The sequence below is a fragment of the Lagopus muta genome, chromosome 3 (genome assembly GCF_023343835.1).
Source record: "Lagopus muta isolate bLagMut1 chromosome 3, bLagMut1 primary, whole genome shotgun sequence".
Lineage (NCBI taxonomy): Eukaryota > Metazoa > Chordata > Aves > Galliformes > Phasianidae > Lagopus > Lagopus muta.
The window spans coordinates 45,887,599-45,910,274 of NC_064435.1; the positions used below are offsets into that span (position 1 = coordinate 45,887,599).

The window sequence follows — 22,676 nt, forward strand, 5'->3', positions numbered from 1 at the left end:
TGCCACATATCTCCTACCTAGACGGCGTTCAACATGAGATTAAAGATAACTTACACTTTGCATTCCATTAAAAAAAAGATTCTAGATACGCTTAGTAATGGAAAATACTTCCACCTTGCCTTACTCACTACTAAGAAGTTACTCATGTTGTTGTAAATAGGCACACCACAAGTGCCTGGTGATCTTCCAGGTCACAGCAGCATGTCTTTGTGTTTCAGCAACTGAATCAGAATTGGAATATTCAGCTTATTAAAACTGGCAATGCCATGAGATGGAACACTAAGTTACTTCTGGACCAACATCTCAAGTGGGTCTGATGCCCCACTGTGTTGGGTGATACATGAATATAAGGAAATATCCTTATCATATTAGCAGGATTTTGTTCTTCCCTCCCTCCCCCCCACCCTTTACCCTCTGCTTGGCTTCTCACAATATTTTACAGTACCTGTTTGTATATGGGCAAGGACATATCCGACAGGAACCTTGAGTGGCATCTCCAAAATAACCATCTTTACAGAGCTCACATTTTTCCCCAGCAGTATTATACTGGCAGTTCTTGAAAAGGAAACAAACAAGATGGTTAGCAGTGCTTTCCTACTCAATATGGCTTTATTTTAAATAATTATAGCAAATTTACTTGGAGGATACATTCTTTTCCTTCTACATAAATAAGCATTTTTCACTAAACTACTTTCACCACCAGGATAGATTGATTCTAATCGTTCTCTAATTGTACATTTTACTCACTGTTATGAAAAAGCAACAGATAAACAAGCAGTACAAAAATAGAAGTTTAATCAGATGCATAGTTTGTTAGTTATCGTTCACTTGATACACACTCTTGGTATTCCAATGGTATCTATGGAAAATTCAGTTTAAACACAACTTTTGCATCTTAACACTAATTAGAAGACAGACAATTCAAAGACAGGCAATGAATTGAGCTCAAGAACATTCTTTAAAATCCCATGAAATTACTATCAAAACTAAATATCTTCTCAGATTAAGATTAAAATTGAATTTCATGCACTTTCACCAATGTACACATAATTTGTAACCTGAAATAACTGGAATAAATAATAAAAAGAAAAGCCTGTAAGATAAATTAAAACTGATTGATTAACAATTGAAATATTTTTCCATGACAAAACTGTGGAAATTCATAATTTATTTTAAAACCATGTTTATTCCTTTTGTTGTCCAAATGTCAAACACATTTCTGAGGGGAGGATAAGCAACTTGCTTTTGCTCTATCTAGAGAGGTCCTGATTTAAAATAGAAGTTGTTGAAATAAATTTTGAGCAGCCAAAAAAATTCCATGTACCCAACATCCATGAGGCTCCCTAGTTCTACAGCTGTCTTCTTCAATGTGCAACAGACTAATCCAGTGTTCCACAGATCTGAGTGTTTACTAATAAAGTGAAAAAGAATGTGGGAAACTGGCTGGAAGCAGTCACTGAGCAGACTGCACTCCCACTGCTAGGACACTGACTTCAAGCTATGGCTGAGGGCCCTATTACTGTGATTTGCAGCAGATGGACACTTTCCCCTGCGGACGAACAACATTTCTGTCCTTCCCACCTTCTCTTATACTGCATTTTTCTTCACACCCAGACTCTCAAACACACCAACAGTGCTTGCCCCAGACTATGCACATAGTAGCCTATAATTTGTTTTGGGACAAGGATTGATTATGTGGCTCACTTGTGAAAGACCCTGGGAAAGAACAGAAAAAGCTCCAGTTCATATATGGGGCATTTAACTAGGGGAAGTTGAAGAAATATGAAGATATTATCATTCAAGAATGATTATAGAAACTGAAACAATTCCATAAATATCTGAATAAAGATATTTCACGTATATAAGCCACTCTGAATGTATCACAGTGTTCCTCTGGTTACATGGCATATGCAGAGTGAAGAAGATAACCCAGTGCTCCCAAAGCACAGAGAAATGAAGACAGATCAGCAACTCCCACGTGGGTCTTCCTTCAAGTTTCCTAGGGCCTGCATGGGAGATGAGAGCAGAGACAGCTCTGGTGTCACAGCATCTCCCTGCTGTCCAGTACTGCAAACTCTGAAAGTCAGACTCTAAGCTGACTTCCAGACACCCTTGTGGGTGCGAGAATACAGTGTTCTAGGGCCTCAGCAGAAACACCTCCTCCTATCCTCCATCCTCTCGCCCATTCAACAGGGCAGCACTGCACTCCTCTCCTTCCACCACCATGCAGCAGCTTATTTGCCTTAGCTGAGGAGCACTTTACTGCTGCCATGAGGAGTTGGCCGGGGCTTAGCTCAAATAGCCTTCTATGGAGGCCATCACTGGAGAGCAGCTGATGTGAGAAGGTACTGAGTCCAGTGCTCCGGGTGAGGGGCAGGAATGAGAAGGCCAAGCTTTACATTTCAGATATGAAACAGATACACCAGAAACTTGATACCTCTGTGCTGCCTTCTCAGCACTGCTGCAGGTCTCTGTTTGATGACTCTTGTATAGAGAGAAGAACCTGGTCTTTATTGGATGGAGGCTCATAATGGAAATACAGGCCCTCCAGGCTTTCATTTTTCACCACGTTATACCAGGTGACTTTGCCTGCCTTAAATTTTGTCTCATTTAAGTGTCAATTTAGTTCTATCTACCTGAAAGTTGATCCAGCTGGGAGGAAGAAGGGATAAAGAGAAACCTAAAACACATTTCATTTCATGGCCAAATGTGAAATATGTGTTTTTCTGGCTTCATAATTTTCATTAGAACTAAAACTTCCTCATCTCTATAGTTCTGTTGCAGCACTTTCCTGTCATGGCCTGCCCAGCCTCACCACTGCAGCAGACTGTAAGTCATTTGCCAGAATGTGCTGAATTGGTTTACAGCTTCCATTGAAACACCAGGGTTGGTTGAGACAAAGTCGAGGGGAATTACATAATGCGTAGGAATGCACCGCAGGCAGAATGGATTCAGAATGAACAAGGAAGAAATAACAGAGAAAACAAACCACGAAAGACTTTGGCAAGGTTCTTGTTTTCACTTAGTACGTAAAAAAATTAGTGAAAAAAGTTCAAGTAGGAATTTATTCAGAACAAACTGTTTAAAGGACTGTCATAGATACAAGCTAGAGAAGCACAGTCAGCCAGATGTCACATTCCCTAGGTTACTAGGGCTGATCAGCTCCTTTGAGTTTGCTTTACCTTTAGCATGGTATGCCAGGGAGCAGACTCTGCCCCAATATATCTCCCGCAACAGTTGGCATATTCTAATTAATCTAACTTTTATCTCCTTTATCATTTACTTCGCTATTTTTTTAAGCTGTAAATTTGTATTAGTGGAGATTTAATGATACTAATTAAACAAGAGATTCTGCAAAGAATGGTGCATGAATACACTATTTGTCATCCTCAGCAAACCCTAGTGTATATTTATAAAATGAAAGATTGCGTATGCAAGGATAAGATTCCAAAATTACTGTAAGTAACTGAAAACATTTACATATGTGCTAATTTGGTGACATTTGGAAAGAGAAAGAAAAAAAAACAAAAGAAAGAGTACAAATGGTTCTAACCACCCACAGTTATGTTAAACACGCATAACAAATGTTTATACAATTTAGGCTCCTTAGCACTATAAGATTCAAAGAATGAGGCACAGGAAGGGGTATTTTTAGTTGCTAGGAATTCAGCAATGCTGAACATTCTGTGCTGCAGTAAGGTACATGCTTTTTCTCTGATTTTATTCAAATTCAATTTTTTGAATGTTAATATTTACTTACAATACATTTCCCAGTACCATCGTGGCACCTATTTGAATTTCCGTTGCAGTTGCAGGGGACACAACGTCCAGTAAATAATCCTTTATTCTCACGATAAAATCCAAGGCCACATTCCTAGACAGTAAGCAGAGAGAAAAAAACAACAACAACAAAAATACAGTGAGCATTGGGGGAAAGAAACTTCTACAGGTTATGGGATGGGTATTTTGAAATTGCCATTTTCAAGGAGGAGTAGAGATATATATTTCTTGACAAATTTTTCTGAGTCCATATTATTGCTTAAATAGTTTTTTAACTCGGCAAATAGCAGTGAAGAACAGAGGTAATGAGTGTAATGAATGTTCTACACTTTGTGGTAGCAGCGATTTAATTTTGACTCTGACCTCTGAGCAGGACACGTTTCCTGTGGCTATGTACAAAGGTATAGAACATGAGTTTTGAACCACAGAAAAAGAATTGAACATTGTTCCCTACCACAATGTTCGCAAAGATGAACGCATGGAAGTCTCACACGTTAGCCATTAGTGGTTATGTGAAATCCTGATGCTAATTTAACTGCTGTGTATTCCTTGGAAATACTTCTATGATATATCTTTTACATTAATTCATCATAACTTCCAAAATAAGTCCACCTGGAGTTAGACAAAGCCATGCTTAGACAAAGAGCTTGGTGATCTTACAAAACATACAGCGGTCTAATTTTTAAGTACAGGCTTGTCCCAGAGCTGCAGGAAGCATGAAAAGAATGTTCAGCTATTGAAAGCACATGAGCAGAAACATAGCACGTCAGATCAAAGTTGGGTTTAAACAGGGGGTAGAACTGAAGGAATGAACATTATGAATGAATCAAGAGGTATTTGGTTTGCTAACTTGCATCAGATAAGTATTAACTAGCATTTAAAAAAACAGAGTCTTGCTTGGCGTGGGTAGAAAAGTACAAGGGCAGGGTAAATAGAAGGAATTCTTCCAGACTGTACACAGACCAATTCAAAAATTCCTGCCCATATCCTCCGCTAAAATATCTTTCTAGCACACCCACAACACTGAAAATGAGCTTTTATTCCCTAAATTTTTTCACTAGTATCTAAGCTGTCATGGTGCAAGGAAAGTGAGAGGCTATATGGAAGCAAGCAGAAAGCTGTGCTCCCCATGAAGAAAACACCTCCCAGATTCTTGCCGCAGGTGATGCAGTTCTGCACTGTACCTACGTTTCACCTGTAACTCCCAGAACAACATTCTGAAAACAAGTCACCGTGAAACTCCAAAGCCATAAATCTTTTTTCAATGCAGTTGTACCACCAAGACCGATGGGAATGATCTGAAGAGCAAAGAGTTTGAGGGACAGCGCCTCAAATCACGTGCCACAGTTGGTTGAGACAAAAATATTCAAGCAGAGACAGAAATAACCAGTGAACTTATTAACCATGCAACTAGAGAGGAGAAAACAAAATAAAACAAAAACAACAACAAAAAATCACCTCTTCCAAAGCAGATCCCAAAAGGAATACCGAGTTATCACTGTTTAAACAACAGTTACTAGTGGCATCTTTGCTTTCCTCACATATGGGATAAACGAGGAAAAAAAGGTGTGCAGAATACTAACAATACCAACAGCTCTTTTTATATTGGCTTCAGTGTGAGGAAGGACTTTATTTAGAATGAGCATCCCCAACTTGGAATTTTTCAGATATATTTTTAAAACAGGGAGTCAGTGTACACAGCTTTGCAGAAATCAGGGGCTGAAAAACATTAAACAGCATGACTATGTAAAATATAGGTTCTAATGCATATAGATTTTCTTTACTGAAAGTCTTATTTCAGAAAGCAAGAAGAATCACTTGTTCTAGAAGTGTATAAAAATGCATTTGGGGAAAAAAAACAAACTACACAGCTTTTTTTTTTTTTTTTTCCTATTTATATTCTCTTTAAACTTTAAACCAACACGTTTGGAGTGCGTGGGCAAGTTGTTTGAGAAGCAACATTCTTCATACTGAAAAATTTATTCCACGTGAAGAGAAAACTCTAAGCACTTTCAAGTACATAGGAGTTCAGGCTGATCTTTTTCTAGTAAACAACAATTTAAAAGAAACTACACGCACATACTTTTGTTAGCAAAGTACTGTGAGATGTAAGAAGATTTGCCTTATTACTTTTACCTGTCGTAAAAATGGATCATTTAAAAATCGGAGAGAATGAAGGAAGAAAACAAGGAAGAAAAAATTGAATAAATTACCTGTCTGAGGTAAAAATCCCTTTGAACTTGTTGCTGTTGACTTCTATCCTGAAGATGAGGAAACAATAATCTCTGCTGCATAGCTTGTGTTAAACAACATCCCATGGCTACTAATGCAACAACTTGCCAGCCTGTGTTTTTCAGCCCCTCTGCTTGGGCCATCATTTTACTTCAGCTCAACTGTTAACATGCAGTTTTCTTTCAGTATTCACACGTTCCCTTATACTCTCCCTTATTCTCCAGCTTCTGACTCAGATTAATGAGGCTATATGCTGAGATGGGCCCCACCTTTAAACTTTATACGTGAGTCAAGTTGTACGGCACACATTGCAGTTCCTGAAGTTAACAAGTAACTCTGCAGTTCCTGCAGCTCAATATATACCTAACTCAGGGTGTGGCAGGCATCACCTTCTCTCCACCTAATGCAGTCAGACAGAGCTAGATGATTAGCACAGTAAATCACTGCCTGAGTAACGCTGCATAAACATACAGCTCTTACGAATTACCCAGGTGAGTGTCTTGATCACTTCCTTTGGCTATGTATTTTCATCAGTATGTGTAAAAAAAAATCCACCTTAGTTTAATGCAGGCAGTATGTTGAAAGCAATGGGATGGCAGTAGGGACTTCAATCAATTCTCATTTTGCAAATAGCAGAGAACACCAGATATGTGAAAAATAAGTTTCTAGCAATATTTCCAAAATGACATTTGACAGATGATCAATAGCTACCCTGAGCAGTGGATGCACATAGGAGACAAAAGCCAACTGTAAATGTTTTGTTCAGCCTCTCTGCAGCTACTCCAGTGTAGCTATTCTTTCATTCTCATTTCAAAAATGTTTGTAAGGTTAGTACAGCAATTGCTGCTTTATGGCAACCATCAACCATCTTCTGAGAGAATAATTCCTCATATTGGTGCATTTTGTACACTGCTTATCTCTCCAGTACTTTATTCTGCTTTGAAGTGACAACCAAAACAATCACATCTACAGGAACTGCATTAGGGACTGAATACACAGCTGAGGCTATGATTCCACCGTTCTTCAGGTAGCAGTATTATTTTGCATTGTTTACATCCTCTTTCAGAAAAATATCTCCAAACAGTTTAGCAAATATGTTAACTTCAACTTATAAACATTTTCCAATAAAAATAGGAAAAGCATTATCAGAATAGGACAGTATCCAGGTTGTTTCCCTTGGACAACATTATAGTGCCTTACACATATAAAATGACATTTACAATTCCATAAAGGCGGTGAAGAGTTGAATACCCTTACAGGTCTTTACTTAGACAGTGAAAGTATTTGAGCCATCAAAAGTGCATGCACTTAAAAGATCTTTAAGTACTTTAATAACTAGCCTGTTCCTCTAACTAAACTAGTATGTATAGCTGTAGGCGAGACAGCAGGTAATGGTGTGGTATGAAGGCAAACATTTCCTACCTGACATGAGTCACCGGCGTACTCTGGAGGGCAGGAGCATGTTTCTACATTGTATGCAATGCTGCCGCTTCCTATGCTGGTCGTTTCCTCCAGCCCAACCTCACCAAGGGTTAACCGCTGAGTCTCAGTGAAGTAAAGGCCTCTGATGTGTAAGGCATCCAGTCTAGACAGGATTATCATCAGTTCTTCTCTGGATACAACGTTATTGCTGCTGGCATGTCTGAAGTTTCCCTGCACATGAAGGATACAATATGAGCACAGCCTTACAGCCTCTTAAAAAGAGAACCTACAAAGAAGACAGGATTGTCAGGAGGAAAAAAAAAAAAAAAAGGGAGAAAAAAAAGTGAACAAAGTTCTAAAGTCCCAGTGGTGTGAGGGAAGCAAACATCAGTAAAATAAGAACAATGAATGTAAACACAGGATAGGCAGGGAAAGGAATAATGAGTACAAAAAGAGATGTGCTTTGCAAGGTACGTATGGCTTTGAGGTATCAAAAAGTGAAGCAGCATACAGGTTCTTCTTCAGTCATCCAAATTCATAGATACATTATCTTTTCACCTACATGAGACGGATATAACTCAGTTTGATTTTCTGTGCACAGATTTAAGGAAGGAATAATCCTTGCCAGGTTCACCTCCCCAGACGTTGGAGGCCTAATCTAAACTAAGCACCTAGACTCCTTTGAGATTCATAGGAAGAAAACAGGAAACAATTAATTCCATCAGTTTTAAACTAAAAAGGGAGATTTGGATTAGAAGTTGGGAAAATCTTTTCACTGAGAGGGTGCTGAGGTGCTGGAACAGGTTACCCAGAGATGCTGTAGATGCTTCATCCCAGATGTTCAAGGCCAGGTTGGTTAAGGCCCTGGGCAGCCTGATCTTGTGCCTGATTTAGTGGTTGGCAGTCCTACCCGTGGCAGGGGGCTGGAATTAGATGATCTTTAAGGTGTCTTCCAAACCAAAGTCACTCTTTGATTCTATGGTCCCTATTAAGTACACATCCTGGGCTGCACTGAGTCATCTTACAGTGGTGACTAATTCAGTATTACACCACTGGCTCTGGAGGGAGTGCCAAGGACTAAGTTGGACAAAATGCCTAACTCAGAAGTGCTAAAACTAGATAGCATGAAACAGAACCTAGGTTCAATGTGAGAGTAAAGAGAGAAAAAAGTCTATATTTATGACCTGCAGTATTGAAATTTATGTTAATATTAGTAGGTATTTGGTATTTAATTATATATTACCTGCAAATGTACTACAGGGAAGAAAATGGAAGCCCATTCATTTCCATTTCTTACCTCAACTAACTGCACACGGCCATAATACTGACGGTCAGGCAGAGGGTTGCTAGGATCCACGTAAACAATCTTCATTTGCTGGCCCTGCATGAGAATAAGGATATAACATATATATAACAAGGTACAATATTTGCCACAGTTGTCAAGTAAAAAAAATCATGGCATGGGTATTGCTTGAAAGACAAAAAAAAAATGTTTTAAAACTTACTGTTAGTTTTATTTCAGGTCTCTTATCCAGAAGAACCATGCCTTCGCTAGGTAAGCCAAAAGATTTCACTTGGTAACTTAGGAAGCCACCATATGAAGAAAGCTGGATCAAAATACACATAATATGAATTACTCTACTTGTTATTGCTTGATATTAGTATAATTTGTATTCAAATTTACTGCACCTCAAGAATTGTAAACAATATATTATTTTTCTGTTCTTTAGGCCAAATGTGAAAATACATGTTGTTATTTCTTTATCTTGGTTCATGCTATCTGCTTTGTGGAAAAAAATCACATAATTGCATAAATGCTGCTCCTCCCCAGACTACAGAACAAATTTGGCTCATCAAAAGCAGATATCAGACTGATTATTGAATTGGTGGTCATTTATACCCAATGAACATACATGGGTAAGTCAAACTGACCATGTCTGAATGTGAGTTTCATTGGCTAACTCATTTTCCTAACTTGCTCATATGAATCCAAACAGGAAATCTTTGTTCCACTTTGTAGATGATACAATTTCTACTGGCATCATCTCTATTGCAAAATGATAACAGACCACTGTTGCAGGCTGAGCTGAAACCACCTGTCTTATGGCTCAGCTATAGAAGATCTCAAAAGGCCTCAAACCAAACCAGATTAATATTCCACCACATAAAACAAAGATTTAGGCAAGCATGTTTGAATCATCTATCAAACAGCTTCTCCGGGTTGTATCAGAAATTCTGCTTAAAATATACTATATAGAGACAAAGAGATGCTTTAGGCAGAGCTTGAACACTTCTTCTTCCAAAAAGAGCTTGCTATAAAGTTTTATGGGTGCTAGGTGAAACACAAACCTTGGAGGAGCTAGTAGGGGGCTTCTTATGTCTTGATCTCTCCAACACCCATATAGGAGCCTTTGCAGTCTTTGTGATTGAAAATATTACATTCAAAAATCTCCTGTTTCCATTACCAACATCTTCTCATGCAGCAATTGCTAACACTTTAAATTTTCTTTTCTCACGATTATGAGAAAAGATGACATCATCAAATCCTCTACATAAATATGAGAGAATTTTATGCCTTAAGTGTATACAGGAAATTTATGAACTTCCCTTTGGAAGTCTGCTCTCCATACAGAATTAAGAATAAAGATTTTCCAGCCACTTTGAAAGGGAACAATCAAAATCAGAAGCAGCACTTATCAGAATTGAAAATATTTTGCTAACTCTTGATTTTGGCTAATAAATTCTACACCGTAAGCTGTAAGTGAAATATGTGAAATTTGACTCTCGGTTCTAGAGAAGTGAGAAGTTCATTTTTGAAGAAAAATGAACAGATACATGCCACAGATACAGTACTTTGTTTTCAACCCTTTCCTGCTTGCTTTTATAACTTGTATTTGTTTTGACAAGCGAAAAATTGCTTTGTCAGGTTATAGTGTTCTGCAGGTAGACACCAGCATTTGCTCTATTTGTTTCTATATATATTGATGAATTACAGACAGTTATTGATGAAAAACAGACATGGCATGCCTGGTTTGATATTGCGACATAGAATACAAAAATCATAGCACTGTTCTTTGCAGCTGTGTTTAAAAGCAATAATAGATCAATTTACATTTTGTAATGGGAATAAGAAGTTTGTTTGGATTAGCATTATAATAGATGAAGTATACTTCTTCGTGAAATTACTTCAGAAAATTGTTTTTAGGCATTGCAGCAAGAAGCCTTATAATATAAACAGAAAGCTTACACACGTTGTTCAACTGAAAGGTATTTATACCTAAGCTCAGGAGAACAGGATGAAAAAACAGTGGTCTAGTCCTTAAAATGGGGACTAAAGAGGAACTTGAAAAATTGTTTCCTATTTAATACTATCATGCCTTTCTCATTGTTTTCTCATATGTGATATCAGAACTGCATCTGAAAAACCTGTACGTCCTACAACTGGTTAGCAATTGTAGACTCTTTCAGTTGCACACTGTTGTACAAAGAAGGAAGCCAGGACTTTGGGCCTTTGAGACACCAGCAGCAAAATCCTCCTGGTTCCAGTCTGAAATGTCTTATCAACATTGAGCAAGCATCTGCCTCTATCTATGAGCAGAATGAGAAGCAAGCAGTAGAAAGAATACAGACATGAAAAAGAAAGTGCTGTGTTTCCCTTCATTGAAACATCGTCTGACAGAGACAACAAACATACAGTCTATGAGCAAGAAATGTAGTACTGGTGTAATGCAGCAATCAAGTAACACAACTTTCAGCCTTTCCACCAACATATTAAAAGACAAGGGTTTTTCTTCTTTTTTCTTGTTTTTTTTTTCTTGTTTTTTTTTTTCTTGTTTTTTTTTTTTTTTTCTTGTTTTTTTTCTTTTTTACTTTTTTTTTCTTGTTGGCTACTGAGTATTTTATTCTTTGCTGAGCTTTTATTCTTTTGGAATTACTCTAGGGTATGGGTGTCCAGCATTCTGGCTTGCCTAGGCTGCATTGAGTGAAGAGGAATTGTCCTAAGTCATGTACAAATTATAATATAGTTAACATCCATAAGTAAAAAAATTTTTTATTATTATTTTTATTAAAATATAAAAAAAAAGAGGGCAACAAAAACATAAAATCAGTGGGTTGCACATGTACACTCTAGGGAATCTAAAGAATATTATGGCACTGGCAAGCTCTGTGTGTTCAGAATTTCAGGGAAGTACCTTAAGGTACCAGCTCTCCAAACCACAGTTCCTTATCATGCTTTACACAACCTTCTACTCAGAAGTCACATGTTATGATTGCTGGCATTTCAGGAAAGGCAGATAAGAATCTAGTGAGGAGAGAGAGAAGAGCATCCAAGGAATACAAAGAGACTCTATATCAACAATGCTGGCACACACACAAACAAAAGTGAACTAAAGAACAGTTTATTAAAACAGTGGAGTCGTGTGTCATTTACCTTCTCTCCCAGGTAAGATGTTGGTGCTTTCCAGTACAAACTATGCACTGAAGCAGGCAATTCTTGAACATCAGCCACCACACTATTACTGACTGGATTGAAAGTGACAGGAATGTCAATATTTTCATCCACTGCCTCCAAGCGCCAATTTCTCATGTCCACAAACTGAAAATATATCAAAGGAAATAAAAGTTTGTTTCATCTTCTATTAAGCTTAATTAACACTATAACAGGGGGAAAATTGTTTAGACTTTGGCTCTCGTTTCATTAAGGACTATACAACCTGTTATTTATTATTATGCTAGGGAAAAGAAGATATAACGCCTATCTACCAGAACATCTCAGAGTAGTAAGATGAGCAGATAGATAGGTTTTCAAGAACAATCTTCAGTAACCATTAGATGAAATCTTCTAAACATCAATTCAAGTTTGCTACAAAAGAGGGTCATTTCAACTAACAGGCACATTCAGACTACACCTAAGATTTAATCATGCTGCACCAAATCTGCACCATTGCTTACAGAACATTTCTTATCCTTCACAACTAATAAAAAATATTTGCAATTTCAGAACAAATCTGGCATTTCCATAGTGGAATAAATGTAGGTTCATGACAGCAAAGAAAAAAAATATCAAATACACCTTGGTTCGATGGCGATTTGTGCTGCGACAGCTGCTTGTTACCCCAAAACAAAAACAAGTGGTGCATCCCCTGGGATTAGAAGGGTCCAGGTAAAATGATCCGGGTCGGCAAATATCACATTCTGCACCTTCAACATTCTCCTGTTAAGGCATGGTTGAAAGAATTCTCAGAGTTTTCCTTTTGATTTTGGTAAGGCCCTCAAAATCTCCTGCACATAAAACAAATCTTCTGAAAGAATATTTATTTAAGTGTGTGGAAAAATGAATGTGATTGTCTGTATATTCCATATTCCAAATACAAATAGAACTGACTGATTTGAGACTATCTTAGTCATGAGCTGTCTTCACAGTCTGTAAAGTTAACTGCTGAATAATACCTATTAGTCAGAGACAGCTGGTAACTTCCCTGCCAAAACCCTCCTGCTGGCTTTTTGAAACCTACAATATAAAAGGTCACTTGTGAAAGTTCACATTTATCATATCTAATTATGCAAATCAGAACAAAGGAAGATTTCCTGGATACAATGCTGTAGTGAAATGTCAACTGACATAATATAGCTAAAAAAAGCCTGGGACCTGGTTAACATCCAAAAGCTGAGATGCAGATACATAGAGCAGATCTGTGCAGGGTACAGACTGCTTCAGAAAATCAATGAACATCTTCGTTGTATTGCTGTAACATCCTGTAAAAACTGAGATGAACTGTAAAACCAACAGATACTGAACTCATTTAAATAAATGCAGATAATCTGCACATACAAGTTGTGCCTTTCTACAGCCGAATTTAATTCTTAATGATCAACACACACTATTCACCATTAAATCTGAAATAACCACTGATGTGCAAACAATGCCTATGAGTGCAGAAATAATTTGATTTATCTGACCTTGCAGAGACAAATTCCTGTTCGAGGATCACAAACATCTGGTTCTGTTCCATCTCTGTTACAATTACATGGTATGCAGTTTGGGAAACCATAAGTACCTGGAGCACACTGATCACACTGCCGTCCTCTTATTCCTGGTTTGCATCTTTATCAAACAAAGAAACATGCAGGAAGGAATCAACAAGAGAGGCAGGAACAGAAAGTGGGAGGCTGGTGGCTTTTTGAGGCAAACGCATGTCTATGAAAAAACTTTGAGTTTCATGAAGAAACAGCAGCAGATTAGTACTGCTCTCAGTGGAATGGTGAGAAGAACTGCAACATTTTATAGTGGTCATGGAAATTATGGATTCGATTTTGAAAGATATAAAAGCTCACAATGGAATTAGAATTCTGCAGCAAATCAGTGTTTGGATCCCAAAGTTACTCTATACAGCAAAGAGTGAAACATGAATATTGTATACAGATAAGAGCACCTGGGAGATTTACAGCTGGAGGATGTGACTGGGCATTTCCCAAGTCACTCACCTGCTAACAAAAATGTGGAGAATCCCAGTCTTATGAATAATTATGGAGACATCAACTTGACACAAGTCTTGTGCTAGTTTGCAACTGTTCACAAGGGATATTTTGATTACTTATTGGATTGCCAACCAATAAGATCAAACTGCCCAGGAACCCATCAAGCCTTGCCTTGAATGCCTCCAGGGATGAGGCATCCACAACCTCCTTGGGCAACCTGTTCCAGTGCCTTTCTATTCTCTGAGCAAAGAATTTCTTTCTAAGATCTAATCTAATTCACTCCCCCTTGTCCTATTACTATCTACATGCATGAAAACTCAGTTTTCTTCCTGTTTGTAAGCTTCTTTCAAGTACTGGACAATTGCAATGAGGTCTTCCCAGAGTCCTCACTTCTACAAAGTAAACAATCCCAACTCATTCAACCTTTCATCATAAGAGAGGTGCTCCAGCCCTCTGATCATCTTCATGGCCCTCCTCTGGACCTGTCCCAACAGCTCTACATGCTACTTCTACTGGGAGCCCAGGCTGGGATACTGTGCTCCAGATGGGGCCTTACAAGAGCCAAGTAGAGGGGGACAATCATCTCTCTCCCTGCTGTCCACCCTTCTTTTGATGCAGCCCCAGATACAGTTTGCCTTCCAGGCTGCAAGAGGACACTGCTGGCTTATGTCTAGCTTTTCCTCCTCTAGCACCCCTAAGTTCTTATCCATAGGGTTACTCTCATCTCCTAGTCTGTACTTGTACCTGACTTAAGTTCAACACTTTGCACTTGGCCTTAGTTTTTGTGGGCCCTCTTTTCAAGGATTTACTTGAGTGAAGTGTACATTATGTGAAAGACACCAAACTACAAAAACAAGGCTTGAGAAAACCTAAAATATCTTTCTGTGACAGCCTTCCTCCTGCCTTTGGGACAAACTTTTACATACTGATAAGAGCAATGAAATTGTAGGTCTGATGACCTTTCTTCCTTCTGCTTATACTAACTTGCTTATTCCAGTAATCTGCCCTTAGTAGCCTAAAGATTTCAAGACAGTAAATTCCCACTTATAAAGTATGTCTTCCATCACCACCACCATCTTTATGTTTTGGTTGTGACAACATCATTCTTATAACAATCAGAGATTTGATGGAGTTTCCTTTGGTTTTCTGCACCGAATTTATACATGCGCTACACTACAAACATGGAAACAAACAGTTAAGTGTGTGGACGAGGTATACTGCACTTCATGTAAAATACAAAAACAATTACTCAGTTCACCAAACAATGGGTAAGGTTTCTCAGAGTCTCTCTGAATGCATTACCCCCTACGCATAAATAACTGGAGTTAGATGGGGACTTTGAACTTCATGTAATCCACAGAAGGAATTAATCAGAATGCCTTAGCTGGCTTTATACTTCCAGATCAGTTCAAAAATATTTGTCAAATGTGAGATTTTGCTTTAGAATACATATATTTTTTTAACAGGTAAGCTGTCATCTCATTTATGTCACAGGCTGCATGTTAGAGATATCATCATTACAATCAGGCAATACAGCTTTTCACTGAGAAAGAAAATCTATTTCTGCAGAAATTATCCTCAGCTTTACTCAAGCAGAAATGTGCTAAGCCCTATCTTTAAAGTATTAGATTTTATTTGACCGAATGATTTGATCTATTTTTGTACAGCTTTGTTGCCTGTGTAAGAATAAGTTATGGGGGGAAATGAAAGCAGAGTCCCATCAGATTAAAGTGTATCAGTGCAGAATATGAAAGAATAATAATGCTTGGAAAAGGCCTCTAAAATCATCTAGTCCAACTGTCCATTTACCACCAAATATTGCCCCCTAAGCATGTCCCTAAGTACTACACCTACTCTATCCATACACACCTCCAGGGACAGTGACTCTACCACCTCCCTGGGCAGTCTGTTCCATATATGCTACACTTCAATCCTGATTTTGATTTCTATCTACGAAAACAGTTTCCTATTTCATCATCAGGATAAAACAATTATTCAGTTCATGCAAAATCAACAGACATGAAAAAATAGTTCAATTTCAGGAAATAATATAAAACTCCAATATGAATTCTGAAAGTGAGTATTCTCTGTCGTATACATGGGACTAATGGCAGAGTAGGAAAGACTATATTTCTTCATTAGGACTCTGGAAAAGCATATCCAATCCAATTAAACTGTATCAAATTCAGCCTTATGCAACCTATTGGCTCTCACACGTGTATACTTTCTGTTTATCTCCCCCAAGGAAATAAACAGAAATGTTCAACTATACTAATACTGACAGCATCTGAAATTAAGATACTTCCCTACAATTATGAATGTATGCTTTACTTAATTTAGACAATATAAACAACAGGATACATAGAGGAAAATATTTTACCTCAGCATACCAAGATACATAAAAATAACCATATCATATAGAAGGCATAATAAAGCAATTCCAAATGTACGATATTTTCCATACACACAGCATCTATTTTAAGCTCTTAAAAATTCACTGCAATGCAAACACATGAGTTTTACAGTCCTTAAAAACATTACTGGATTTTAAACCCACACTTTAGACTGTGGAATGTCAGATTTTTTAAGAATTTGGGAGATAACATACACCATGATATGTCAGAGTTCCAGTCTGTGGTGAACTGCTATCCGGGCACTGAATAAGCTTACATGACGCATCCCCAGCAAACAAAATGCACGCCTGGGTATCTCAAATGCCGCCATTAGTTACTCGCACAAAACAGATTTCTACAGAGGAATGCATGTATCCCTGTAACAGCTGACTTCTACCTATTGTCAAACATCGCTTCTATTTCTGCTAATCGTGGTAAAAGTTCCCTGTATCCTCCCACATTCTCCACATGCCCAAAAAGAATAATGAAGCAAACAACTCATACGTCATGTATAATGCACATAATTCAAACTTACTTGCATTGCCCCTTGTTTTTTTCACATTCTGGTCTTGCTGCATTAACAACTCCTCTTTCTGAACAATTGCAGCTCTCGCAGCCAGCAAGAGGGTGATAGCCAAAGTGATGTTTCTCGCACACTTCACATTTTGGTTTCACAGTTCGAGGAGGGCAAATGCACTTGCCAGTTAAGTCATCACAAAGACGCTGCCCACAGTTGCATACTATGTCAAAGAAAACATTCTACAAATCAATCACATCTCAATTTACAATGATGAATTCTTATAAAATCTTAATATAAAACAAACACAAGCTACATTTTTTCTTTTCTCTCTTTCACAATTTTCAAACTTTAGGTGGTTTATTATTAAGTGGCTTATTCAACTCCAGCTATCATGATGATATGAGAGTGAGATCAGCCAAGGCCATAGAACATGATTATATGACTATAACTGTAGCTCCAAAGAGTAGCTTGAGACCCTGGCTCTTTTTCATGGATTGGTTGCTTGAATTCAAACTTCCCCAAACTGTCAAGTATTAAACAATTAATAGTTTTGGTTTCAAGATAACCACTTCTACAAAGCAATATTAACAGAGAATCATATATGGAAGGCAGATGAGGACTAGGGGCATGATCTACAGATCTGTTGATGTTATTAAGAACAATATCACAATGAGAGGAATTAAGAATGCTATCTGCCCTTGATTATCAATGGAAAATCTTGAAGGTGTAAACTGAGATATAGTAGTGTTAACACAGCAACTACTAAGCAGTCAGTGCAGAAAAATCAACTTAACTGAGAAGCAATACGGATTTTAACCAGTAAAATTGTAAGTCCTGATCAGATAATTCACATGAAGACACATTTCATTGTGAACTAGGTGCACTTAAAGGGAATGAGTTTATCTCTGCATCAAACTGAAAGCTATGCTAAATCTAAGATGACTCAACCAGGCTGCTCTGTAAGAAAGAGTGAAGGTGTGGTGCCCATGCAATGAAATGAGATAACTAAATAACTAAGGTCTTCTCAAGTACTGAATAAGCCAGAGCATGTACTTACACTTGCAGAATGGAAATCCATAGTAGCCAGTCTGGCATCTGCTGCACTGACGCCCGATGACGTTAGGTCTGCAAATGCACTGTCCTCCCAGAGGGCTGCAGGTGGGGCTCATGGAACCTTCGCTATGGCAATTACATGGCACTGCTCCATTGTTGTAGAACGCCACAAGTGATCTTGCAGAATCCTTACAAAAGGCTGATGATCTTTCTGGGCTGTTTAAGTTGAAATATAAATTTTGTCAGTATTGCAACTTGGAAATTGCTATCAGAATACTTCGCAGTGGTTCTGTAAATTATGATCCTATCTTTCAAACAAGTCTTTGAAACAAGGATAGCGTGCAAGGACATACTTACATTAATTATATTAGTAGTAAATGATTTTGATCATTATGTAGATAGGTAAGAGTAGGTAAGAGATTTTTTCAAAGTATGTACATTAGTCATATTAGTTCAGCAGGCCAAGCAAAATACCAAAGATGGAAATACCAAAGACAGAAAGATGACATAGATTTTCCTCTTCCATCCTGTGAGTAATAAAGTTACCTTTACATTTCATTTACAATAGAAAGTCATGGAAAAATGATTCATGCAATATTAATGAGCCAGCATAAGCCATGAAAAGCATTTTAACACAGCAAAGGGATGAAGTTTTTACTCATTTTTCTTTAATAAGAAGTGAAAATAATATTAAATACCAGCTTCAAATGCCCAGCTTTTTAGGAAGTGATGCTTACTCGATGTGGAAACTGTTTCCTCCGCACTGGGTAATAAAATCAAATGACTTGTCCATGGTCTTTTTGTCAAGAATTTTGTAACTGTAGTTGTCTACTGGAACAACTAAGACACTTTCCTTAAAACAGAAAAAGCTGAATTGTACATTTCAGGGAAAAAAAAAACAAAAACAAAAAACAAAAACCAACCACGCAAAAAGCTGAGGCATTTATATTTTTTAATGTTACTTCTTTATGAGTACTGGATTGTCCCCCCACAATATCACATTTTAACAAAAAGGTAGGAAAACATACTCGGAAGCTGTATCCCCACCCTCCTCCTCAAATTTACTCTAAAATCAGCATACAATAAAAGCAATGCATGATATTTTAGAAACTTAAAAGCAGCGTACAAGATCCTAACAATTTGAAACACTATATAAAAAAATCAAATACTTTCTTGTTAGCTTTCATCCTTGTACCTATCTCTAAATGGCTGGTGAAGTTGCAAGAGTATTTTCAAGTACACTTACGTAGTAAACTCACCAAAACCAGCATTCTTCTGTCAGGTATCATTACTGTAACAGAGACTTCAGGTTCAGAAATGTCAAGCTCAATTTGGTTTTCTGCAATCACCTGATCCCGACAGCCAGAAGAATGAGGGCAGAATGAAGCATTAAAGGAACCTAGAAGAAGCATAATGCCAAACAATGACCAGTATGTCAAAATGCTGAGAAGAGAAAGGAGTTAGATTAAATTTGGATTCCTACCTGACCACACATGTCCTGCATTCACATGCACGCGTACAGGGAATGTTGGATGTGCTGGCTGATAAAAATGTACCACAAATACATATTTGCCCAAGCGGGGCACTCTGCCAGTCATGGTTACCTGGTTCTGCAGAAGCAAGAACAGCTCTAGTAGTACATTTCTTTTGTGAAATATTCTTGTTTTTATCAACTTTTCTATATATATAATATATATTTTTTTCTATATATCTCCTAGCTGCAACAGTAAAGAGGGGACTTGGTATTTCTCAGGAAGTTAACAATAACTTCAAAGGCTACAGCATTACATCCAGATGCTCCTACTTGTTAACATGTCAAGCACATATAATGCACTTTTGTAGTTTCCAAGGCTACAGTTTAGTAGGTTTACAGTTTAGTATAGGTTTAGAAAGAAACTGGCACATTGTTTCTCTTTTGGTATATTATCTTTGTGGCTTACTCAGTCTGCAATATTATTTTGATCACTTCATTTAGTTTTTATTTTCTTAGAATGCTTCATCTAAAGAAATTTTCTAAGAACATCATTTGTGACTTTAGAAACAGTAGTTCCAAAATATGACCTACCTGTAATGATGTCAAGGTGACTCCATCAACTTTGTCAGAAGATAAAGGGGCACTCAGTGGCTGATGAAGTATATTTCTTTGTCCTTCAGAGATTTTCCCATCCCCAAATGCATCCAAAATCAAAGTTGCTGGTGGAGTTTCATACACTGAGGGAATGCATGTTACACTAAAAACAGAATAATATTAATTACTCTTGGGGTTGGGAACATTCCTTCAGCACCATGAAAGAAAATGCATTTAAATCCCAGAAGTTAACATGGTAGAATGTAATACAGTTAACAGTGCAATAGTAACCACTGTTACTCTTTGGAATTTTATGGACATGGTCAGAAAGTAAATGAAAGCAATAGGTACAGAGCTAACTTACAAAGGGGAAAATGCATGTGGACTGATTTTATTTACTCAAAGTTTCCATAAACTAAACAGTTATCAATAGTTTTCTAAGGAAACCAAGAGTTTTAAAATATAATTAAAAAAAATATTATATGATGCTGTTAGTTGCCTTCAGCAGAGTCTGTGCTAACACCAAGTTCTCAGTTCTACAAATATTTATGTAGGTATGACCTTTAAAAATGTAAGTTTTCCCACCAAAGCCAGTGGGACTACTTATGTACTTAAAAGTTAAGTATGTACTCAAAATATCTGTAGAACCGAAGCCAAAATAGTGCTCCTTGAAAGCATCCCAATTCATCCACTGTTGTGTTTAACCAATTTTTACTTGGTATACTCAATTCTTAATAATTTGATTGAGATAAATGTTTTACAAAACTTCAGGAGAAAATGTTATTTGAGGGTTTCATGCTGGTGTTTGTTCAGTTCTTGTAGGTACTCAGAAGACAATGATAACTCTTTGTTCAGGACAGACAAGGAACTGGAATGCCAACGGTGTTCCATTTCTGAGATTGAGATCTATTTGCCAGGTTTGTGCAGGAAACCATGTGCAACATCTGCTTCTAATACTATTAAACTGAGCCAAGATTCTGCATCTTTCAAGTTGGTGAACACTAAACACTTTGAGGAGAGCAAAAATTATGCCAGGTATTGGTCTTAAAAAAGGAACAGAAACATATAGCAAAATATGCAAATATAGAAAGAGACTAAAAAAAAAACAAGTTATATATATCTACATTAGTTTTATTTTAAATCATGTTTTACATCCAGCTTTTTTCCCCCATTTTACTTGGTGTATATATCGCCTAGGAATGCAAAATTCCTATCATGCCAGGACAAGTACATTCCATATTAGAAAGCTACTCTCATTTGTAAGACTGAACAGAAGCAGGCTGGCAAGCCAAGTACAGTTGCATACTTATATCCAATTTGCTATCCAGGTTTTTCTGTTTTCTATTTCAATTCAGCCATTATATTAGGAATTACCATCTGGAAAACTAGCAGACCTAGCCACTTAGTCACTTTCTGCCTCTGAAGTCATGCAAATAATATTCACTTTTACTTTGAGGCTCTCCTCATTGTCAGATCAATCAGAAAAAAGGTTTAAGACTCAAATCACTAGGGACGTGCAGGCAAGACTAACAGGAGCTGAAATGTTTTTTGAACTTGGACACTTACCACATTGGACAGCAAATGAAATACTTTTGTTTTCTAGTGCACTAGCACTCAATAGTTCAGATAGGCAAGGAAAAGGCCAGAATTAACAACATTTCAACTTTTTTACTAATTCTACCTCGTAAAAGTGGCTTACGAGCCAACTTTTAGTCACTGAGCAAAGGTTCATTAAAAAGAATGAAATTAAAAAGTCTCCCTTTCACGATATCTTCCAGAAAGCATAAAAAAGCAGAACAGTTACACTACCTTCTTTCATGAGTGCTCCTATAAACAGCTATGCAGTGCACTTTAGGATTCACATATTCTAATGAAAATTCTTCAGCTGGTATAATACAAACCTTGTGCTGAAAAATAAGCACAGTATTGTAAATAACAGGTATTTCCTATATATCAGGAGAATATTCAAACAAATCTCGAAGTAAGTTATTCAGAAAAATACTGCTGCATTTTAGAAATAAAAACAAAGATATTCCTAGTATAAAACCTCCATACTTAGATATATAGCCTGATAGTATCAACAACTTCTGGATATGGATCACATTAGCACAGCAACTGCTACAAGGAGTTAACGTATAGTTCAAATGGTATTTATTCACACTGAACACTGCCTCCAGAAAGGATTAATAACTGATATAATGCTTTCTTCATAACATTTCTATGAAACTACTTGTGTGTTTATAATTTAATCCTAACTCTGGACTTCAACCTGGTCTTCATGTTTCTGAAACAGAAACAGTTAGGAAAAAAAATCAGTGTCCAGAAAAACGTATTTCTGGCATGGACCAAAAGATGGCAGCGAAGGCTTTTTATTCCAAGCATTTCAAAGTTCTGTCGTTTCTAAAATGAATTTGTTTATTATCTGAAACTAAGAGACTTGGGAAACTCTCAGATAGATTTTGAGGATTAGGAAAAAAAAAAAAAAAAAAAGAAGAAGAAGAAAAAACTACCAGAAGTTTTTAATTTAAACTCTGCATATAGAAAACAGAAGGGCACTGAAATAAAGCCTCTCTGAAATAAGAGAGGGGGGAATACTCTTGGTGATACAGAATATAAACAGGAATTTGCCTTTCTTGCCTGACTCAGTATTCTCTGTGTATATATAAACCAACATCTTCAAGCACCTAAATTACATACTTTCATAGAACATATGAACATAAGAAGAATC

The 22,676-nt window shown here is 37.2% G+C and overlaps 1 protein-coding gene across 4 annotated transcripts in view; it reads right to left on the minus strand.

The window, feature by feature from the left end:
• LAMA3 (laminin subunit alpha 3) overlaps positions 1-22,676 on the minus strand; it is a 112,747-nt gene that overhangs the window by 32,570 nt on the left and 57,501 nt on the right. For all 4 annotated transcript variants that reach the window (XM_048940780.1, XM_048940781.1, XM_048940779.1 and 1 more), the window contains 15 exons: positions 21,758-21,855; positions 19,946-20,111; positions 19,364-19,490; positions 19,140-19,279; positions 18,618-18,733; positions 17,885-18,096; positions 16,843-17,047; positions 13,396-13,540; positions 12,509-12,649; positions 11,867-12,031; positions 8,940-9,041; positions 8,732-8,815; positions 7,435-7,665; positions 3,761-3,874; positions 446-555 (listed from right to left, as the gene is read on the minus strand). In XM_048940780.1, coding sequence (XP_048796737.1) covers positions 446-555; positions 3,761-3,874; positions 7,435-7,665; positions 8,732-8,815; positions 8,940-9,041; positions 11,867-12,031; positions 12,509-12,649; positions 13,396-13,540; positions 16,843-17,047; positions 17,885-18,096; positions 18,618-18,733; positions 19,140-19,279; positions 19,364-19,490; positions 19,946-20,111; positions 21,758-21,855 — 2,156 coding nt within the window. The remainder of the gene's footprint in view (positions 1-445; positions 556-3,760; positions 3,875-7,434; positions 7,666-8,731; positions 8,816-8,939; positions 9,042-11,866; positions 12,032-12,508; positions 12,650-13,395; positions 13,541-16,842; positions 17,048-17,884; positions 18,097-18,617; positions 18,734-19,139; positions 19,280-19,363; positions 19,491-19,945; positions 20,112-21,757; positions 21,856-22,676) is intronic.